Here is a 21,550-nt window from a genome sequence, read left to right as displayed (position 1 = left end):
ATCCCACACAAGCACGCATTGCGGACCAATAGACCACAAAATATCTGTGTGAGGTCAGATAAATTAGGTTTTTTTTTCTGTCTTTCTGTGATATTTTCGTTCTTTTGAAAGTTATGCTCTTTAGAGTAAAAAGTTAGTGTGCATCTATGGCTTTTTTCATTTAAATGGTCTTCGTTCACCGGAGCTTGTGTTTAGGAAAAGAAGATTTATAAAAATTAACTGCGCATTGTGTTTGCTTTTCTCGTTTCTCCAAAATTTTTAACTTTTGGATAGGCACACGTTACATACAGGTGGCAAAGGGTTAAGTTGGGGGAGTGAAGATTCGTAAACGGTATTCGTGAGTTCGTGTGTTTGGTGTTAATCAACAACACGCACAGGTGATCAGAACGGCTTCACCAGACCCAAACCATTTGGAGAGGATTTGGCCGTATAAATGTCGAATGAACCAATCAGAAGGCGGGAACGCTATACGTCCAAGGTAAAGGGAGAGATATTTTTCACGATCACATGAGGAACCGTTAGCCCTGTAGTTAGTACCCGCATCGGCCCTTGGCTCTTTTTGGTCATGATTAATGACCTCGCTATCTCGAGCAACCCCCTTTCTGGTATGTGGAAATTTGCCCACGATACCACGGTTTCAGAAATTGTTCCCAAGTCCAGTGCAACAAAGATACAAGACACAGTGGATCTTGTCCTTCAAATTGAAGGACATGATCAAAAAATTGATCATTAATTCAAGCTGACATGATCAAAAAATGATCATAAATTCAAACTGAACTCGTGGAAGTGCAAGGAACTCCGCATAAACTTTCGAAGGAAACCAAACGAGGTCACAGTAATTGAGGCCAATGGCAATTCCTTTGAAACCATTAAATCAGCAAAAGTACTGTGCGTTGCAATAAAGGGTGACCTAAAGTTGCATTACCACGTAGATAATATTACTGTGAAAGCGTCTCAGCGAATCTATTTGCCAAGCAACTTAAGCGCGCTGGCATTGACTGCACATCTACAATTCACTTCTACTGCGCATGTATTCGTTCTGTCTTAGAAAATGCCCCTCAAGCTTTCCATTCTAGCTAACCAGTCTACTTGTCTGATTAAATAGAGAGGGTTCAGAGGCGAGTTTTAGGGATCATTCCATTCATATCCAGAGGCATCGTATAGAAAACCGCCAGAAGATGCAAATCTGAAAACACTCTTTGTAGGCGAGAAGAGTTATGCGTAAGTCTACTCAATCAGGTCAAAGAGAGTAATGGCAAGCATAAACTAGCTGACCTGCTACCTGCGCGCAATGACGCCTCTCAGTACAACCTAAGGAATAAGCGAATGTTTGCTATGCCCGGTATCAAAATCAAAAGGTTCGAAATTCCTTCATAATGCATTATACAGCAAAAGAGCAAATGTAAATCTAAGTAGGGTTATTGTTATTAATTTTTTTAATTGTTTATGTTTAGAATTTATTATTATACGATTTATATCTTTCGTAATATATGCTTTTCAAATTATTATAAATTACGTACATTGTGCAAGTAATTCAATTACTAGCTGCTAGTTGTGATTTTAATAAAAATAATAAACATTTCTTTCTTGATTCCATTCGACTACTTCAAAATGAACTCAAATGTCGCCAAAAAAAAACACCAGCCGCCTTATGGTGATTGCTAAGAAAAAAAAAGTTAACCACCAATTTTGTTAAACTCTCCTTAAATGTTTCCTACCAACGTTTGTTTCGTAAAATACAATTTAAAAAATAGGTCACCAAGCATATTTAAAAGATATGGGGGCCAAGCTTACCGCACTTAAGCCCGTACTGGCGCTAATCAGGCGAATCCTTTCATCTGTTCGCGGTACAATTTGAGGTAGCTGGAAACAACCTTTCTAAAGCCACACTTGAAAAAAACTTGATAGGTAGAAAGTCTCGAGCGTATGGAACAATTTGATATATAATTTGTGAAACAATCACGCGGTTTTTAGCGACATCGACTCAAAACATTCCTCGAATCGTTGCTTTCAGGGTTATAATTTGCATCCTCAAGTAACGGGCTCCCTGCACGCTTTTAGCTATATCTTTTTCCCCTTCGATGGATTTTTTTTTATTTCTCAAATTTGAAGGGTATAATTTGCACACAAAACTTATGAAAAAGACCAAAGAAAAACGAAACTACTATGCTAAAGACCATATCACAAGGAGGGTCACTGGTTCTTTAGTATATTTACTGCTTTGTGTAACCCTCGTTAGATAAAGTAATTATTATTATTATTGTTATTATTATTATTATTATTATTATTATAATTATTATTATAAGGAGCCGCGGGAAAACGTCATTGACGAAGACTCTTTGGTTTCAGTTTTGCATCTGATTGGTTGAGAGAGTGGCGAGTTTTTTTAAACCAACGAAGAATCAAATTGGAGACAACTGCTCTAATTTTCTGAAATCGCAATTAGAAATGAGATGTTAAAATTAGTTACTTCTATCTGCGACGTGATTTTTTGTCTCAAAGGTGAGTGAGCTTACCGGTTTCATCAAATTCCTATCAAGTTTGTGTTGGTTAAAATTTTAGTGTCTGGCAATGTTAACAAACATTGTTTAAAATGGCGTACAGCTGTGACAGCTGTACGCCATTTTAAACAGCAATCCTTTTTCATGCTGTGGTTTGCCTCCCCTTTTCCTTCTTGCTGAAGAAATTCAGGGATTCACTATTTCTTGATAACTGGGCTTTTTGAATCCAAAAATGTCATAGTCTTTTGCGTAGATATTCTGCAGTCGTGTAAATTCTTCTTGTGATATTCCTGAATAGAAAGTCTTCATCTTCGTTTGTGATCCTTGTCCTTCAGGTGCAGCTTCGATATTTGGAAATGTAACCTCTTCATCAGCTCCCATCAACATAAGAGCGAGGTCAGCATCTGCTTTGATATTATCATAAAAGCCAACGAAGTCATAATTTATATCACACGGAGCGCATAAATTATGCTGACGATCCCAGTGTTCATCATGAGAGCTAACAGGCGTAGTAATCGCGAAATTTGCGAATTCCTTAAATGTGGGATAATGTGGAGTTAACCCTGTAGAGTTCTTCCGCATCCTTTTGATGATGTTTAGGCCGGTGCTGTAGTAAAATCCCCTTCTAGGGGGATCAACGGGTGCAAATTTACTCCGGTAGGCTGACAGAAATCGCTCCATAGGTTCGCGAACAAATGCAATCTTTTTGTATGTTTTTAACATGTGATTTACTACTGTAGCGTTTGAATAATGTCTCAAAAAGCGTAACTTTCCTGAATCATGCGAAGTTTCGTGGGAGATATCTTCCGACGAGTTGAAATGTCCATCTAAAACGTGAAAAATTCGTTTCCAGTTGCTACATGCTACTTTAGGAACGAAACAGAAGAGTGTTTTGTAACGCTCGGACACGATAAGGTGATGTTTGACGATATATTGAATAGGTTTTCTTCTACCTTGCTTGGTACAAGCAGAAGAATTCCAAGGCCGATATCTTTCCTCTAAAAGTCTGATCTGAAAAAAAGCGAAATTAAAAATGATTTAAGTTGATAAACATTCTTAACAAGGCTGGAACATTTAAGGCGCTAAATCGCCGAACCAGGGCTTCGTCACGAATCGATTCGTGAGTACTGCTTTCAAAACAAGTCTTTGTGTCCCAATTTGTCACTGCAATCATCACATTTGTGCGACTTGCTTCGGGAACAAAATTATGTGTCAGGGATAACTGTATGATACCTAAAGACACCAAGAGAACGTATAAACATGGTCATATTTTTGATTCCATAGAGAGAGACTGAGAAGGAAGGAACCAAAATTATTCTTTCGAACTATTTTTTAAGGTGAATACGAACAATTCTCAAATTCGGCACCCACGCTGCGGGAGTCGCGCGTGATATGCAGCCACTGCACCATTATTACTTACATGTAATGTAAATCCAAACTTTCTGGCCAATTTTTTTGGTATATTCAACTGACACTATAGTAAGTTTTGGTTAAAATGTTACTAAGCTTTAGAAATAATTTTTACAGTTTAACATTTAAATACCACTAACTAAAACAAAGAGAGAATATATCGTTCCATTTGCCACTCCACGTAGCTAGAGAATTGGTTGTAAGTGTGGTAAGAAATGGTTGACATTTTCATCTGCTCGTACCCGCAAGTCTCTATAATTTGGGATCTTGAGCGGGCAGTTTTTGCAGAACGATTGCAGTTTCAAGAACACGAAGGGCGAGTAATAAAAAAAAACCCTAGTTTCCCCTAAGGATTTTAAACCTCCTTCTTTAACGAAATTGCGGTTGGAGGCTTTCCCAACCAGCAAAAGGAAAGTCAGTCGTTGGCCATCTGAGCAAGGTAACCGTAGATTTATGTGTGACTTGCGTTCTGTGTACTACTAGGAAAGACTCTCTGTTTGGAACAAATTTTTAATTATGTTTTCGACAAAACTGCTCTTCAAGACATGAGCCCAGTGTGAAAAAGGTAAGTCGTGCAGAAAATGGCCTTTCCCTTCTCTCGGGGAATGACCCTTGTCTCTAATCCTAAGCCATTAGGATAAGTTTCGTTCACTTTTTCCTTTGTCTATTTTTGTCTTGGACATGTTTTTTAATGATTGCAGGATTTCAGCGAGGTTAAGTATAGTTTTATTTCAGTAAGGAAAAACATTTTATTCCAGAACAGTCTTTTCTCTCGGCAAGGGGTTTTTGAATTGTTGTACTTCAGTAAAACAGGTTTATAGAGTTACTTTGGATTGAAAATGAGCTCAAATGAAACCGAAAAGTTGAAAATTGGTCGCATTCGATTTGTGTGAAAATACTGAGAGACATAAATCCGAAAGTTAGCACTCCTTTAAGATTATATTGTTTTAAGTACAATTGATAACTTTAAAAATCACAATTTTTTTTTTTCAAAGTAATGATATTCTGCGGGAGAGCGTAATGAATTCCAAAACCAAAGGTTTGAAAATAGATATGGATTTTATAGACCAGCAGGTCTGCTTCGGGTGTAAAAATGACATGTTTTGATCGAGAATGGGACCAGATTCATCCTCATAGCAAGAATTTTGACGAGTAGAAAATTTACCCCCACTCGCTGAATTTCAATTAACTACTTACCAGTGCCTCTCTTTTCATCTGTTTGATATTCTGGGAATCTGTTAAAATTCAATTGAAATTTATTAGAAATCTAGGTGTTGATAAAGGGAGTTTGCAATATGCAACCGTTCTACTATCACCTCAAAAAAAAAAATAAATGATCGAAATTATAACGAATTATTAAACAGTCGCGTTAACGTTAAGCTAGGGGTTGTTTTGACGTACGTCAGAGCAAAGTCGTACTTCAACCGTATCTTCCTCTTGCATGTCTACTCTAGATTTCAAATTTAATTTAAGAAGCGTTATTTTGTTGATGATGGAGTTTTGTCTATGCAGTTAAAAGGAAATTACAGTTTTAATTTGCTGTCTCGGTAGTTTCAAACGCGCAGCTCAAAAAATAAAAAGTGATGGAATTTCAGTTCAAACAAAAACAACATCAACAACGACAACTCAACGTTTGCTTTAATATTGTGACAACAAAAAACGCTAACGAAGACGTTTAACTTTCTAACATATACATGAAATGACTGACTCGCCATCTAAATATTAAAAGGGACAATAACACTGTTTTAACGAGATCAACTAATAACCCTAACCAAGACAGAAGCATAAAATCGTAATTGGTCAAAATATATATTTACGATGTGCGCTGAGAATGCAACCAATATTCAGTCGTGCAGCAGTCTAAGCAAGCACCTCAGTCGAAAAAGTGTTTTAAGAAATGGTTCACATTTTCATCTGCTCGCACCCACAAGCCTTAAAAATTTGGGATCTTGAGCGAGCAGTTTTTCAGAGCGATTGCAGTTCCAAGCACACGAAAAGTATGGTCGAGAAACAAGATTGCCAGGCGTTTGAAATATGAATAAATTTCTCTACGCTTTCGCTTATCGGAGAGAGAGCTTTCACTCTATCGGTAATAGAAAACAGGGCAAAGAGTTAATAGAATACGGGGCCATTTTTTACAAGTGTCCCTGAAATGGCTTTAAAGCCCGTCTGTGAAAGTCGAGTGTTTCAGGCTTACTACATAGTGTCAAAACAATACAAGTGCAATCAAACAAATTAGCGGAGAATTGAAAGCGAGATAAATATCTTGATAGCGTTGAATAACGAGAAAGTTCTTTACTATGGATGGTTGTCACTTTAGGCACTGAGTTTGATTTAGTCAAAAAAATGGGCGAAAGTACTGATTCATTTTTCGTTTCGTTGGGAGGCATTGTCGGTTCGTCAGGTCGGCAGTGGACAAGACCACTGGGTGTGGTGCGAGTTAAACAGAAACAAATGTTATGGTAACTTACCGTTAACACTTCGATTTGTTTCAAAAATTACTGAATAAAATGCCCCTGCAAGGACATGCACCATCAGAATGACGAATGTAAGTTTTGCGAAGTTCCTTAACGAACAACGCATTTTGGAATTATGTACGTACTTCTGCAACCTGTCTTTGATTTAATAAGAAAGGTTCCTTCTCAATCAACGCACAACTCTATCGGTGGAATGGCACTTAGTATTGATCAAGGTCATGCCTTCGATATATCTTTAAGTGCTCTCTGGCTCACTCACGTTTCAGGGGAAGAAATGGCTTATGTGGGTCCTACCCAATCAGAGAGCAGTATTTTGGAGGCATTTCAGGTAGCCCAATCATTATATAAACCAGTCAGGAAGCCGCACTTGTTCCATGTGATCGCCGGGAGAAAACATGGCGGTTGTTAAGGCACATAGCAGTTTCGAAGGGAAAACGAGATAAAACACGCATCAATAGAAATTTCACCAGGAAATCAAATTTCTGAATGCTCTAAAGACTCAGTAAATTTTCAGTACAATCAAATTGACAGAATGGCCAGGCACCTTTTCGAGACTTTGTGATGAGTACGTGCAAGTCTGTCGAAGGATAGCAAGATATTTGGCACTGAAACCGCCCAAACAATACAAATGTATTAAGTCACTGAAGAATACTTAGTGTATCTGACCATTCCCATGTAAGTACATGGTATAGGGCTCACAAACATATTCATTTTTCAACTACTTATGCAACATCGCGGTCTCTTCAACAATTGCACAAGTGCTACCGTCGCTTTCGAGAGCGCGAATGGTGAACACAACCCGAAGAAAGCGGCACAAATTAGCAAACCACATGTCAATTATTTTAGAAATTTAATTCGACCGTCACCTTGGCATATTTAATATAGAGATCATACCTGGATATTGGTTCTTGTTGTAAACTGTTTGGCGAATGGCATGGGATCATATTGGATAATATTGTGGTGGGGGTCACTTTGCTTACCGAGTGACGCAACTTAAAAGATGAGATGGCCATGTAAGGAATTATGACAGTAGCGATCCATTCTTATCTATCGATCCATATCCTATCTATCGATCCATATCACTTGCGATTCCGGGTCATTTGTGGAACTCTACACTTCATCATGATGACATTTATCCACGATCGGCAAACAAAACTTTTTCCTCCTTGCGCAAACATTTTGTGGCATTGCATTTTTTGCGGTCAATCAGCGGTTAGTATCTAACGCACTGCTGTCGTGACTTTTCATACTCATCTGTTATTCATTTTACAAAGAATCTATCTGTAGAAAGTTCCAGCTAATGCAGACCCACAAGACTGGAAAATCGAGAGATATCACGAAAGTTACCGGAATTAAGAAAAGAATTACGATGGCGATCTGACCATGCAAAAAGTTGCAAAAGTAGCGGCCCAGCCTTAGGGATCACTTACAATTCCAGGATCACTTGCAGTCCCGCGATTATTTGATAAGTGAACACTTCGTTATCGTACCATTTATCCACGATCAACAACCAGAACTGATTTACCTTTTAAAAGAAAGCTACTGTTGGAGGAATTTTGGTTCTTGTGCCAGTCAGTCATTTCCGGACTCATGATACGGAAGCCATTCCTCAACAGCGCTGTCGTGTACCTACGTGTACTGCACTTACTAGAGAACAAATATCGCACGAAAAGGGTACACATTACTTGCAATATTGTACGTTTATTTGGTAACTTTGTTATTTTGTACTGTAAAAATGCCTGTTTAACCAGTCAGCTGCGCGCGCTACGCTTCTTTATCCGCTTTGCTTTTCCCCGCTTATGAGAAATGGGCAGAAATATATAGCAGAAAAAAAGCAGTTGGATAATACATATCTTATTAGACGTTTTGCTGTGTAGTATCGCTGAGTATTTTAAATTGTTGTTTGTATTTTGACTCGTCATACGGGCTCGTCAAAATACGGCACAATTCGTTAAAACACACATGTTGTTCGCCAGCCGGTAGGTCCGTATTGGGAAAAACTTTGCCCGAGGTCTTGAAAGAGGGCAAAGTTTTTCCCTTTACAGATCGACCTTGGCTGGTGAATAACATTTTAAATATGTTTTTAAACTCAACAAAATTCTTTTCAAAATTACCCGAATGATTTAGGGCTGTAATTACGGCAAGATCTTTCATAAACTGAACAAATATTAAACGAGTAATTTAAGGTATAGGTAGTTAAAATAGAGGTAATGCAAATTAAAGAGAGGCTTCACCGAAAAATTTTCATTTGCGTAAGGATAAAGGTGATTTAAAAGGCTTCCAAACGAACTTTGAAACATTATTTTTACAAGTATCTGTCACAATCTGACACCTGTCAATTAGAGAGCGCGTAAGATGAAAAAGCGCATGTGCACCTTTAAATCTTAAATCTGGTATTTCCTCTATAAAAACTAAATTCGAAGGAGACACTTCAACTAGACACAAGGGGATTTAATGCGGCTTTTTCTCGTTGAATTCCCTTAGTTTCTGCTGTCCAGTTAACGGTACAAATGTCCACATTGAACGGACTCGGAAAGACCCATCGAGAGCGTATTTGTAGTACACTCTCACTACGAACAAATTGTCTGAGAGAATTCAAATATAAGCTGGAAACCACTCCGCTTCGCGTCGTGGTTTCCTACGCTTATCTCGTGTTCTCCCAACCTCCCGCGTGTTTACATCAGGCTATGAAAACACGGAAACCATTTTACATTTCTTCACTGTCAACCGAAGTAATTTAAGAGAGTGAAAAGAGAGGATTAATAAGTTATTTATCGGCTTTAAGTAGTAACCGACGTCTTTGCTTAAAAATACTACCCAGTCGGAGAAACCAGATAAATTTGTGAAAAATGGCAGCGAAATGGCAGAAAGCTTCTCAGGTCTCTCTCAAAGAATAAGTTCTGCCTTCTTAGATGTACACATTATGTTTCTTCCGTTTTGTTGTGTCTATTCGCTTCATTTGTCACAATTTTTTTTGGTCTAAGGAAACAGAGAATGATACACGGGCGCGCATCGATATGGGATTTCTCTTCTCGTATTTAACTCGACATCTCACAGGTGAGCACAACAAATGAGTGAGATATTGAGTTAAACACGAGGAGAGAAATTTCATAACTACAAGCAACCAATCACTATTATTTTGTTTATTATGTACACAATAGGCCTTTGCTGAAAAGAAAAGGAAAGCCGACTTTATTAAGACATGAAACGAATAAGGATTCACAATCCGCCAAAAAAAGTCGTAAAGTGCGAAGGCAACAAGGCTCAAGATGAAAAAATGCGTTGAATCATTACAAAAAAAAAATGGGCGTAACTTATAATTCACAAATTCTTAGTTATAGACTTTTCCGTACCTCAGAAGAAATTTGCTCAAATACACGGCCAAAGTCGACCGGTGCCAAATCTTCCGGTTGCTGATTTTAGCTCAGCCACGAGAAATATTCTAACCAAAGCCAAGTAACTTTTCGTATTTTGGTTTTTTCCGCTTCTAGGAAATTTTGAACGTCAGTGTCTGTAAGCTATACAAACTTTCAGTATTGTTAGCGGCCATAATTCGAGAAAAATTTCGACAAACAACCTTAGATTGAGGATGTTGAATGATTTGTCATTAATTCACTGATTAACCTGACAGAGTGGCGCGAACACGCGTAAAAAAATATCGTTATTTTACACGTTTGCTCTTATGACTTTTATCAGGACTGGAAATCTATGAAAAATACTGCAATTTATATCACAAGAATATATATCACTTGTTACTTATCAAGAGTTTAATTCGCAACTGAAAATACATCAATATGTGATGTTTACTAAGCTGAATAAAACTAAGCCTCACAATAATAATAGTTTTTTTAGTTAATAGTTTTTGAGACGGTCCGGCTGTATTTACAAATTTAGTGGAAATTAAGGATTTATTCATTAAGGTTGAGATTAGCCACATTGTTCCAACTCCGTTGGTAAAAACTAAGCCTCACAATAATAATAGTTTTTTTGGGAAATAGTTTTTGAGACGGTCCGGCTGTATTTACAAATTTAGTGGAAATTAACGATTTATTCATTAAAGTTGAGATTAGCCGCATTGTTCTAACTCCGTTGGTACCATCTCACTAAGAGACAGTTATAAAATTTTGAGCTCCCCTAAATAGCAATTGAAGACATCCATCATGGTTGTTAAAGCGGTCCTTTTGCCTTTAATTTGGTATTTATCTTAAAGACAATTAGCTTTGAGCTTCACACAAAAGTCGTTAAAATCACACTTAGCGATCAACAAACGTTCCCTTCGCTTTTGTCTACTTTTTCGTTCATCGCACTTTGTAATAGGCATTGCACAATACAGTGCTGTCGGACCTTGTTATACCTGTCGCATTTTGTAATATAATTGTCGCCTGGCGCACTTAGTAAGTATAGGAAATCGTATGAACCTGCTCGTGCATTTCGTGATTTATGGGCACGAGTGACCATAAATCGCGAAATGCACGAGCAGGTTCATACGATTTTTTATTTATTATATTCTCGACAAAATTACTCCATCGCGCTACTCTGCACGCCTTACGTACTACAAAAAACACTTCAATGGGTTCCAAAATGCTCACATGTTTTATTTGAACCAATCAAAAATGTAATGTTGTGACAGGTAAATCAAGCGTGAAGTTCTTGAAGACAAAGCAAAACGGCTGTCAGCCATTTTTTATAATTTGGTGTTCAAATTTGGCGCTTCCCCGGTGTTTTCATGGCAACTTCTCCGTATTGCACTCTATAACCTCTATTGCACTCTTGACCAATAAACTCGCGTGGTGCTGTAGGTGTTTTCCAGTGTCAAGCGGTACTATTAAGGTAGAAGCAATTCTACTAAAAATTATTTCCTTACCGATATCCTCCTGGTTCAGTTTTCTTAATAGCCGCAGCATTTTTGGCATCAACATCACTGCATAGAATGCACCAGCAATTACCAACCCTATCAAAAGGATTCTTCTGAGTTTTACGATAGCCCTTATTGGAAAACTCATCACTTAACTCGATATTCTTGCAACCTCTCTTTGTTTCGATGGAAGGGGTCTTCCCAGTTGATATTAACGCACACTTAAGCTGACGCCGCGGGAGGGAAGATTCGTAAATGGTAATTGTGAGTTCGTGTGTTTCGTGTTAATCAGCAACACACACCGGTGATCAGAACCTTTGATCAGCAAAGTGCGATACTTCACCGGAACCAAACCACTCAGAGGGGATCTGAGCATATAAATGGCGAATGAACCAATCAGATGGCGGGACCGCTATACGTCCAAGACAAGGGGAGAGATATTTTCCACGATCACGTGAGGAACCGTTAGCCTTAGCAACTTAAGAGTAAACCTCGATGGTTGATCCAAACTCCTCATTTAATCCATAAATTATTTCACATTGGCACAAAAGGACATTCAAAGCTCTTTTCAACATGAATCCGTTGCTCATCAAGTAACTTCAACAATAGAGAATTTGATTCCATTCGACTACTTCAAAATGAACTCTAGCGTAGCAAAAAAAAGCTAGCCTCAAGGTGATTCCTCAGAAAAAGCAATTTGTTTAAGCTCTTCTTAAATGTTTCCTACCAACGTTTGTTTCGGAAAATACAATTTAAAAGATAGGTCACCGTGCATATTTAAAAGATATGGTGGGCCAAACTTACCTCATTTAAGCCTGTACTGGCACTAATCACGCGCATCATTTCATCGGTTCACGGCACAATTTGAGGTAGCTGAAAACAAAGGTTTTTAAAGCCACACTTGAAAAAAACTTGATAGGTAGGAAGTGTTGAGCGAATGGAACAATTTTACGTATAATTTGAGGAAAAATTGCGTAGTTTTTCACGACATTGACTCGAAACGTTTTTCGAGTCGTTGCTTTCAAGGTTATAATTTGCATCTTCAAGTAACGGGCTTTTAGCCATGTCTTTTTTCCCCTTTGATGAATTTTTTTAATTTCTCCAATTTAAAGGGTATAATTTGAACACCAAACTTATGAAAAAGACCAAAGAAAAAAGGAAAAAAAAAACCATCATGTTAAAGATCATATCACAAGGAGCCGCCACAAACAAACTAAGACGCGGGAAAACGCAAGACTCGTTTGGTTTCAGTTTTGCATCTGATTGGTTAAGGGAGGGGCACGAGTTTTTTTGTAGACCAATGAAAGAAATTGTTTTAATTTACTGTAGAGATTAGATGTTAAAAATAGTTTCTTCTATCTGCGACACGATTCTTTGTCTCAAAGCTGAGTTAACTCGATCGGTGGAATCGCTCTTAGTGTTAATCAAGGTCATGTCTTCGATATATCTTTACGTGCCCTTTGGCCACTCACCTTTCAGGAGAAGAAATATTTTATGTGGACCCTACCCAATCAGAGAGCAGTATTTTGGAGGCATTTAAGGTAGCTCAACCATGATATAATCAATCAGGAAGCCGCTCTTGTTCCATGTGATCGCCGGGAGAAAACATGGCGGTTGTTAGAGCATATTGCAGTGTCGAGGGGAATACGAGATAAACACGCATCAATAGAAATTTTACTAGGAAATAAAATTCTGAGCGTTCTAAAGACTGAGTAAATTTTCAATACAATCAAATTGACAGAATGGTACCTTTTCGAAACCTTGTGATGAGTACGTGCAAGTCTGACGAAGGATAGAGAGATATTTGGCACTGTAACCGCCCAAACAACACAAATATATTAAGTCACTGAAGAATACTTAGTGTATTTGACCATTTCCATGTAAGTACATGGTATAGTGCTCACAAACACATTCATAATTCAACTACTTATACTACATCGCGGTCTCTTCAACAATTGCACAAGTGCTACGGTCGCTTTCGAGAGCGCTAATGGTGAACACAACGCGAGGAAAGTCGCACAAATTAACGAGCCACATGAAATTTTTTTTAAAAATTTAACTCGACCCACCCTACACCTACACTAGTATCGCTGAGTATTTTAAATCGTTGTTTGTATTTTGACTCATCATACAGGCTCGTCAAAATACCGCACAACTTGTTACAATACACATGTTATTCTCCAGCCGGGAGGTCCGTATTGGGAAAAACTGTGCCCGAGGTCTTAAAAGAGGGCACAGTTTTTCCCTTTACGGACCGACCTAGGCTGGTGAATAACATTTTTATTTTTTTTTAAACTCAACGAAATTCTTTACAAAAGAACCCGAATGATTTAGGGCTGTAATTACGGCAAGACCTTCCATAAACTGAACAAATTTTAAGCGAGTGAATGGTAGTTAAAATAGAGGTAATTAGGGAGAGGCTTCACCGAAACATTTCCATTTGTGTAATATTAAAGGTGGTTTAAAAGGCTTCCAAACGAACTTTAAAACATTATTTTTATAAGTATCTGTGACAATCTGACAACGACACTTTTGCTCATACAAATTCATTTCGAGACCAATATTTTTCTGTCAACCGAAGTGATTGGGGAGAGAGAAAAGAAAGGATTAATAAGTCATTTGTTGGCTTAAGGTAGTGACCGACGTCTTTGCTTAAAAATACTGCCCAGTCGGAAAAACGAGATAAATCTTTGAAAAATGGCAGCGAAGGTAAGAATGTACTCGGCGACTCATGAAAGCGTTACCGTGCTCGTGGGCAGAGATAGGAAAGTACGGACCGCGCTAAGAACCAATCAGATTGCAGGATTCGTTAAAGTGCCCTCCTAGCAAAAAATAATCAGCGATACTACACACCAAAACGTTTAATAAGATATATTTACTCGTACGTTTGACAAACACCCGCGGCAAGTATAGGCAAAGATAATGAAAGAAATAGCTTATGGCTTACAAACAGCGTAAGCGTAGTCATCCAGATAGATACTGTTTGAACATTTGTGACATTTTCACAGAAAGTTTCTTAACTCTCTCTCAAAGAATAAGTTCTGCCTTCTTGGATGTACACATCATGTTTCTTCCGTTTTGTTGTGTCTATTTGCTTCATTTGTCACAATTTTTTTTCGGTTTAAGGAAACAGAGAATAATACACGGACGCCCATAGATATTGTATTTCTCTTCTCGTATTTAACTCGATATCTCACGGATGAGCACAGAAAACGAGTATCGAGTTGAACACGAGAAGAGAAATTTCATAACTACAAGCAACCAAATATTATTTTGTTTATTATGAACACAATAGACCTTTGCTGAAAGGAAAAGCCAACTTTATTCACACATGAAAAGAATAAGGATTTACAATCCGCCAAAAAAAGTCGTAAAGTGCGAAGGCAACAAGGCTCAAGATGAAAAAAATGCGTTGAATTATTACAAAAACAAAAAATGGGCGTATCTTTTAATTCACAAAATTCTTAGTTATCGACTTTTTCCGTACCTCAGAAGAAATATGCATAAATACACGGCCAAAATCGACCGGTAACAATTTTTTCGGTCGCTGATTTTAGCTCAGCCACGACAAATACTCTCACCAAAGCCAAATAACTTTCGGTTTTCTTCTCGTATTTTGGTTTTTTTCCGCTTCTAGGAAATTTTGAACGTCAGTGTCTGTAAGCGATACAAACTTTTCAGTATCATTAGCAGCCATAATTCGAAAAACATTTCGACAAACAACCTTGGATTGAGGATGTTGAACGATTTGTCATTAATTCACCGATTAACCTGACAGAGTGGCGTGAACACCCGTAAAAAATTATCGTAATTTTACACGTTTGCTCTTATGACTTTTATCAGGGCTGGAAATCCATGAAAAACACCGCAGTTTACATCACAAGAATATATATCACTTGTTACTTATCAAGAGTTTAATTACCTAGGAATTCGCAACTGAAAATACATCAATATGTAATGTTTACTAACAGCTAAATTTTGATTAAAACTAAGCCTAAAAATAAAATAGTTTTTGAGACGGTCCGGCTGCATTTAAAAACTGAAATATACGGATTTACTTATCTAAGCTTGAGATTAGCCTCATTGTTCTCATTCCGTCGTTACCATCTCATTAAGAGACAATTTTCAAATTTTGTGCTCCACCATATAACAATTGAAGACTCTCATCGCTGGTTAATAAAACGGTCCTTTTCCCTCAATTTAGTATTTCTCTAAGAGACAATTAAATTTGAGCTTCATTCGATGGTCACACTTAGCGATCAACAAATGTTATGTGCTATTTGTCTATTTTTTGTCTATTGCAGTTTGCAATCGTCGCACAATACAATGCTATCGGATCTTGTTATACCTGTCGCATTTTGTAATGAAATTGTCACACTTTTTAATACCTGGCGCATTTTGTAATAACACTTGTCACACTTTGTAATAAAAAAGCTGTCGCACTTTGTAATAAGAACGCTGTTGCACTTTGTAATAACAGACCATCACACTTGGTAAGCCATTTTAAAGAGCAAATGAGGAGCAAAACTGCGTAAGTTCCCTGACGGTTGTTGTGTTACGTTGTTTTAAGTTTTATGAATGACTTTAATTCGATAAGGAACGTTACACTGCAATTGACCAATAAACTACCGTAATGCTATAGGTGTTTTCCAGCATCAAGCGGTACTATTAAGGTAGAAGCAATTCTGTTGAAAACAATTTCCTTACCGATATCCTCCTGGTTCGATTTTCTCAACAGCCGCAGCATTTTTGGCATCAACATCACTGCATAGAATGCACCAGCAATTACCAACCCTCTCAAAAGGATTCTTCTGAGTTTTACGATAGCCCTTATTGGAAAACTCATCACGTAACTCGATGTTCTTGAAACTCAGGCTCTTTGCTTCGATGGAAAGAGTCTTCCCAATTGATATTAACGCACAATTAAGCTGACGGAGGAAAGATTCGTAAATGGTAATGGTGAGTTCGTGTGTTTCGTGTTAATCAGCAACACGCACAGGTAATCAGAACCTTTGATCAGCGATACTTCACCGGAAGGGGATCTAGGCGTATAAATGTCGAATGAACCAATCAGAAGGCGGGACCGCTATACGTCCAAGGAGATATTTTCCACGATCACATGAGGAGCCGTTAGCCTTAGTAACATAAGAGTAAACCTCGACAGTTGATCCAAACTCCTCATTTAATCCATAAATTATTTCACATTGGCACAAAAAGGGCATTCAAAGCTCTTTTCAACATGAATCCGTCGCTCATCAAGTAACTTCAACAATAGAGAATTTGATTCCATTCGACTACTTCAAAATGAACCCTAGCGTCGCAAAAAACCATCCTCAAGGTGACTCCTCAGAAAAAACAATTTGTTTAAGCTCTTCTTAATTGTTTCCTACCAACGTTTGTTTCGAGAAATACAATGTCAAAGATAGGTCACCGTGCATAGTTAAAAGATATGGCGGACCAAACTTACCTCATTTAAGCCTGTACTGGCGCTAATTACGCGCGTCATTTTATCGGTTGACGGTACAATTTGAGGTAGCTGGAAACAAAGGTTTTTAAAGACACACTTGAAAAAACCTTGATAGATAGAAAGTCTCGACCCTATCCAATCAGAGAGCAGTATTTTGGAGGCATTTAAGGTAGCTCAACCATGATATAATCAATCAGGAAGCCGCTCTTGTTCCATGTGATCGCCGGGAGAAAACATGGCGGTTGTTAGAGCATATTGCAGTGTCGAGGGGAATACGAGATAAACACGCATCAATAGAAATTTTACCAGGAAATAAAATTCTGAACGTTCTAAAGACTGAGTAAATTTTCAATACAATCAAATTGACAGAATGGCCAGGCACCTTTTCGAGACCTTGTGATAACGGAGTACATGCAAGTCTATCGAAGGATAGCGGGACATTTGGCACTGAAACCGCCCAAACAAGACAAATATATTAATTCACTACAGAATACTTAGTGTATTTGACCATTTCCATGTAAGTATATGGTATAGTGCTCACAAACATATTCATTTTTGAACTACTTATGCAACATCGCGGTCTCTTCAACAATTGCACAAGTCTTACGGTCGCTTTCGCGAGCGCGAATGGCGAACACAACGTGAAGAAAGCGGCACAAATTAACGAGCCACATGTGAATTTTTTTAAAATTTTAACTCGACCTACATCTTGCCATATTTAATATAGAGATCATGCCTGGATATTGGTTCTTGTTATAATATGTTTGGCGAATGGCTTGGGATCGTAAAGGATAATATTGTAGTGGTGTCACTTTGCTTAAGTATTATGAAAATTTAATGTTTCTGATTGTGAATACATTTTGTGGCATGGTATGTTTGTGGAAAATCAGTGACAAGTATCTAAAGCCCTTCTTTCCATACTTATGTGTTATTCCTTTAACAGAGAATCTTTCAACGGTGGAAATTTTCAGCTAATGCCGGCCCACAAAACTGCAAAATCCAGAGAAATCACGAAATTTCCGGAATTTCAAAATGGCGACAGATGAGATGGCCATGTAAGGAATTATGATAGTGGCGTTCCACTCCTATTCGGGGATAACTTGCGAGTCCGGTTCACTTAAATTGTGGAACTCTACACTTCGCAATGATAACTTTTATCCAAGATCAACAAACAAAACTTTTTCCTACTTGCGCAAAACTTTTGTAGTATTGCATTTTTTGTGGTCAATTAACGGTCAGTATCTAACGCACTTCTATCGTGACTTTTCATACTCATCTGTTATTCATTTTACAAAGAATCTTTCAACCGTGGAAAGTTTCGGCTAATGCAGACCCACAGGACTGGAAAATCGAGAGATAAAACGAAAGTTACTGGAATTAAGAAGAGAATTACGATGGGCGATCTGGCCATGCAAAAAGTTGCGAAAGCAGCGGTCCAACTTGGGGATCGCTCACGATTCCAGGACTGACTTGTACACTTCACTATGTTAAATTTTATCCACGATCAACAACCAGAACTGATTTACCTTAAGAAGGCTACTGTTGGAGGAATTTTGGTTCTTGTGCCAGTCAGTGATTTCCTGACTCATGATCATTTACAGAAGCCATTCCTCAACAGCGCGCTTCATTCTATAAATCAAGCACGCTGTCGTGTACCTGCATGTTATCATCCCACTGCACTTAGAAGAGTACAAATAACGCGTGATTAGAGTACACATTACCTGGAGTATTGTACGGTTATTTAGCCAGTTGGTTATTTTGTACTGTAAAAATGCCTGTTTAACCAGTCAGCTGCGCGCGCTACGCTTCTTCATCCGCTTTGCTTTTCCCCCCTTATGAGAAATGAGCAGAAATACTTAGTAGAAAAAAAAGCAGCTGGATAATACATATCCTGTTAGACGTTTTGCTGTGTAGTATCGCTGAGTATTTTAAATCGTTATTTGTATTTTGACTCGTCATACAGGCTCGTCAAAATACCGTACTACTCGTTACAATACACATGTCATGATTCTCCAGCCGGGAGGTCAGTATTGGAAAAACTGTGCCCAAAGTCTTGAAAGAGGGCTCAGTTTTTCCCTTTACGGATCGACCAAGGCTGGTGAATAATATATTTATATTTTTTAAAACTCGACGAAATTCTTTACAAAAGAACCCGAATGATTTAGGGCTGTAATTACGGCAAGACCTTCCATAAACTGAACAAATTTTAAGCGAGTAAATGACAGTTAAAATAGAGGTGATGCAAATTAAAGAGAGATGCCTCACCGAAACATTTCCATTTGCGTAATGATAAGGGTGGTTTAAAAGGCTTCCAAACGAACTTTGAAACATTATTTTTATAAGTATCTGTCACAATCTGACAACGACACTCTTGCTCATACAAATTCATTTCGAGACCAATATTTTTCTGTCGAAGTGATTGGGGAGAGAGGAAAGAGAGGATTAATAAGTCATTTGTCGGCTTGAGGTAGTAACCGACGTCTTTGCTTAAAAATACTGCCCAGTCGGGAAAAACGAGACAAATCTATGAAAAATGGTAGCGAAGGTAAGAATGTACTCGGCGACTCATGAAAGCGTTACCGTGCTCGTGGGCTGAGATAGGAAAATATAGACCGCGCTAAGAACCAATCAGATTGCAGGATTCGTTAACGTGCCCTCCTAGCAAAAACTAATCAGCGATACTACACACCAAAACGTCTAATAAGACATATTTACTCGCACGTTTGACAAACACCCGCGGCAAGTATAGGCAAAGATAATGAAAGAAATAGCTTAAGGCTGACAAACAGAGTGAGCGCAGTCATCCAGATAGATACTGTTTGAACATTTGTGATATTTTCACAGAAAGCTTCTCAGGTCTCTCTCAAAGAATAAGTTCTGCCTTCTTGGATGTACACATCATGTTTCTTCCGTTTTGTTGTGTCTATTCGCTTCATTTATCACATTTTTTTTTTGGTTTAAGGAAACAGAGAATAATACACGGGCGCGCATCGATATGGAATTTCTCTTCTCGTATTTAACTCGATATCTCACAGGTGAGCACAGCAAACGAGTATCGAGTTGAACACGAGGAGAGAAATTTCATAACTACATGCAACCAAGGATTATTTTGTTTATTAGGAACACAATAGACCTTTGCTGAAAAGAAAAGCCAAATTTATTTAGACATGAAAAGAATAAGGTTTCACAATCCGCCAAAAAAAGTCGTAAAGTGCGAAGGCAACAAGGTTCAAGATGAAAAAATGCATTGAATTATTACAAAAACAAAAAATGGGCGTAACTTATAATTCACAAAATTCTTAGTTATCGACTTTTCCCGTACCTCAGAAGAAATATGCGCGGTTACACGGCCAAAATTGACCGGTAACAAAATCTTTCGGTTGCTGATTTTAGCTCAGCCACGACAAATATTCTCACCAAAGCCAAATAACTTTCAGTTTTTCTTCTCGTATTTTAGGTTTTTTACGCTTCTAGGAAATTTTGAATGTCAGTGTCTGTAGCGATACAAACTTTTCATTATTGTTAGCAGCCATAATTCGAGATAAATTTTGGCAAACGACCTTGGACGGAGGATGTTGAACGATTTGTTATTAATTCACTGATTAACCTGACAGAGTGGCGTGAACACCCGTAAAAAATTATCGTAATTTTACACGTTTGCTCTTATGACTTTTATCAGGGCTAGAAATCCATGAAAAACACCGCAGTTTACATCACAAGAATATATCACTTGTTACTTATCAAGAGTTTAATTACCTAGTAATTCGCAACTGAAAATACGTCAACATGTATTGTCTACTAACAGCTAAATTTTGATTGAAGCTAAGCCTAATAATAAAATAGTTCTTGAGACGGTCCGGCTGTATTTAAAAATTGGAATATAAGGATTTACTTATCTAAGCTTGAGATTAGCCACATTGTTCTCATTCCGTCGTTACCATCTCATTAAGAGACAATTTTCAAATTTTGTGCTCCACCATATAACAATTGAAGACCCTCATCGCTGGTTAATAAAACGGTCCTTTTCCCTTCATTTAGTATTTCTCTAAGAGACAATTACATTTGGGCTTCCCACAATGGTCGTTGAAAACACACTTAGCGATCAACAAACGTTTAGTGCTACTTGTCTATTTTTTCTATCGTAATTTGTAATAATCGTCGCACAATAAAATACTGTCGCACTTTGTTATACCTGTCGCATTTTGTAATAAAATTGTCACACTTTTTAATACCTGGCGCACTTAGTAATAACACTTGTCCCACTTTGTAATAAAACCGCTGTCGCACCTTGTAATAACAGACCATATGCATCACACTTGGTAAGCCATTTTAAAAAGTGAATGAGGAGCAAAACTGCATAAATTCCCCGATGGCTTTGCTGTTGTGTTGTTTTAGGTTTTATGAATGACTTTGATAGGGAACGTTAGACTGCAATTGACCAATTAACTAGCGTATTGCTATAGGTGTTTTCCAGTGTCAAGCGATACTATTAAGGTAGAAGTAATTCTGTTAAAAACTATTTCCTTACCGATATCCTCCTGGTTCACTTTTCTTAATAGCCGCAGCATTTTCGGCATCAACATTACTGCATAGAATGCACCAGCAATTACCAACCCTATCGAAAGGAGTCTTCTGAGTTTTACGATAGCCCTTATTGGGAAACTCATCACGTAACTCGATATTCTTGCAAACTCTCTTTGTTTCCATGGAAGGAATCTTCCCAGTTGATATTAACGCACACTTAAGCTGACGGAGGGAAGATTCGTAAATGGTAATCGCGAGTTCGAGTGTTTCGTGTCAATCAACAACACGCGCAGGTAATCAGAACCTTTGATCAGCA

General features: G+C 37.9%; 1 protein-coding gene across 5 annotated transcripts; it reads right to left on the bottom strand.

The window, feature by feature from the left end:
* Positions 1–1,436: 1,436 nt before the first annotated feature.
* LOC131782227 (carbohydrate sulfotransferase 11-like) lies at positions 1,437–8,006 on the bottom strand. Of its 5 annotated transcripts, none has more exons than XM_059098952.2 (3): positions 7,914–8,006; positions 5,109–5,146; positions 1,437–3,512 (listed from the first exon to the last, which is right to left on the bottom strand). In XM_059098952.2, the coding sequence occupies exons 1-3, from the start codon at positions 7,978–7,980 to the stop codon at positions 2,688–2,690; spliced, it is 930 nt and encodes a 309-aa protein (XP_058954935.1). In that variant the 5' UTR covers positions 7,981–8,006; the 3' UTR covers positions 1,437–2,687. The 5 variants fall into 5 exon arrangements, with proteins under 5 accessions (XP_058954935.1, XP_066017963.1, XP_066017964.1 ...); XM_066161866.1 differs by lacking the exon at positions 7,914–8,006 and adding an exon at positions 7,819–7,908 and having other exon boundaries at positions 1,438–3,512; XM_066161867.1 differs by lacking the exon at positions 7,914–8,006 and adding an exon at positions 7,283–7,393 and having other exon boundaries at positions 1,438–3,512.
* Positions 8,007–21,550: the final 13,544 nt, after the last annotated feature.

Source organism: Pocillopora verrucosa, chromosome 14 (assembly GCF_036669915.1).
Source record: "Pocillopora verrucosa isolate sample1 chromosome 14, ASM3666991v2, whole genome shotgun sequence".
In the NCBI taxonomy this organism is placed as follows: Eukaryota; Metazoa; Cnidaria; class Anthozoa; order Scleractinia; family Pocilloporidae; genus Pocillopora; species Pocillopora verrucosa.
This window is presented reverse-complemented; position numbering and strand designations above follow the sequence as displayed.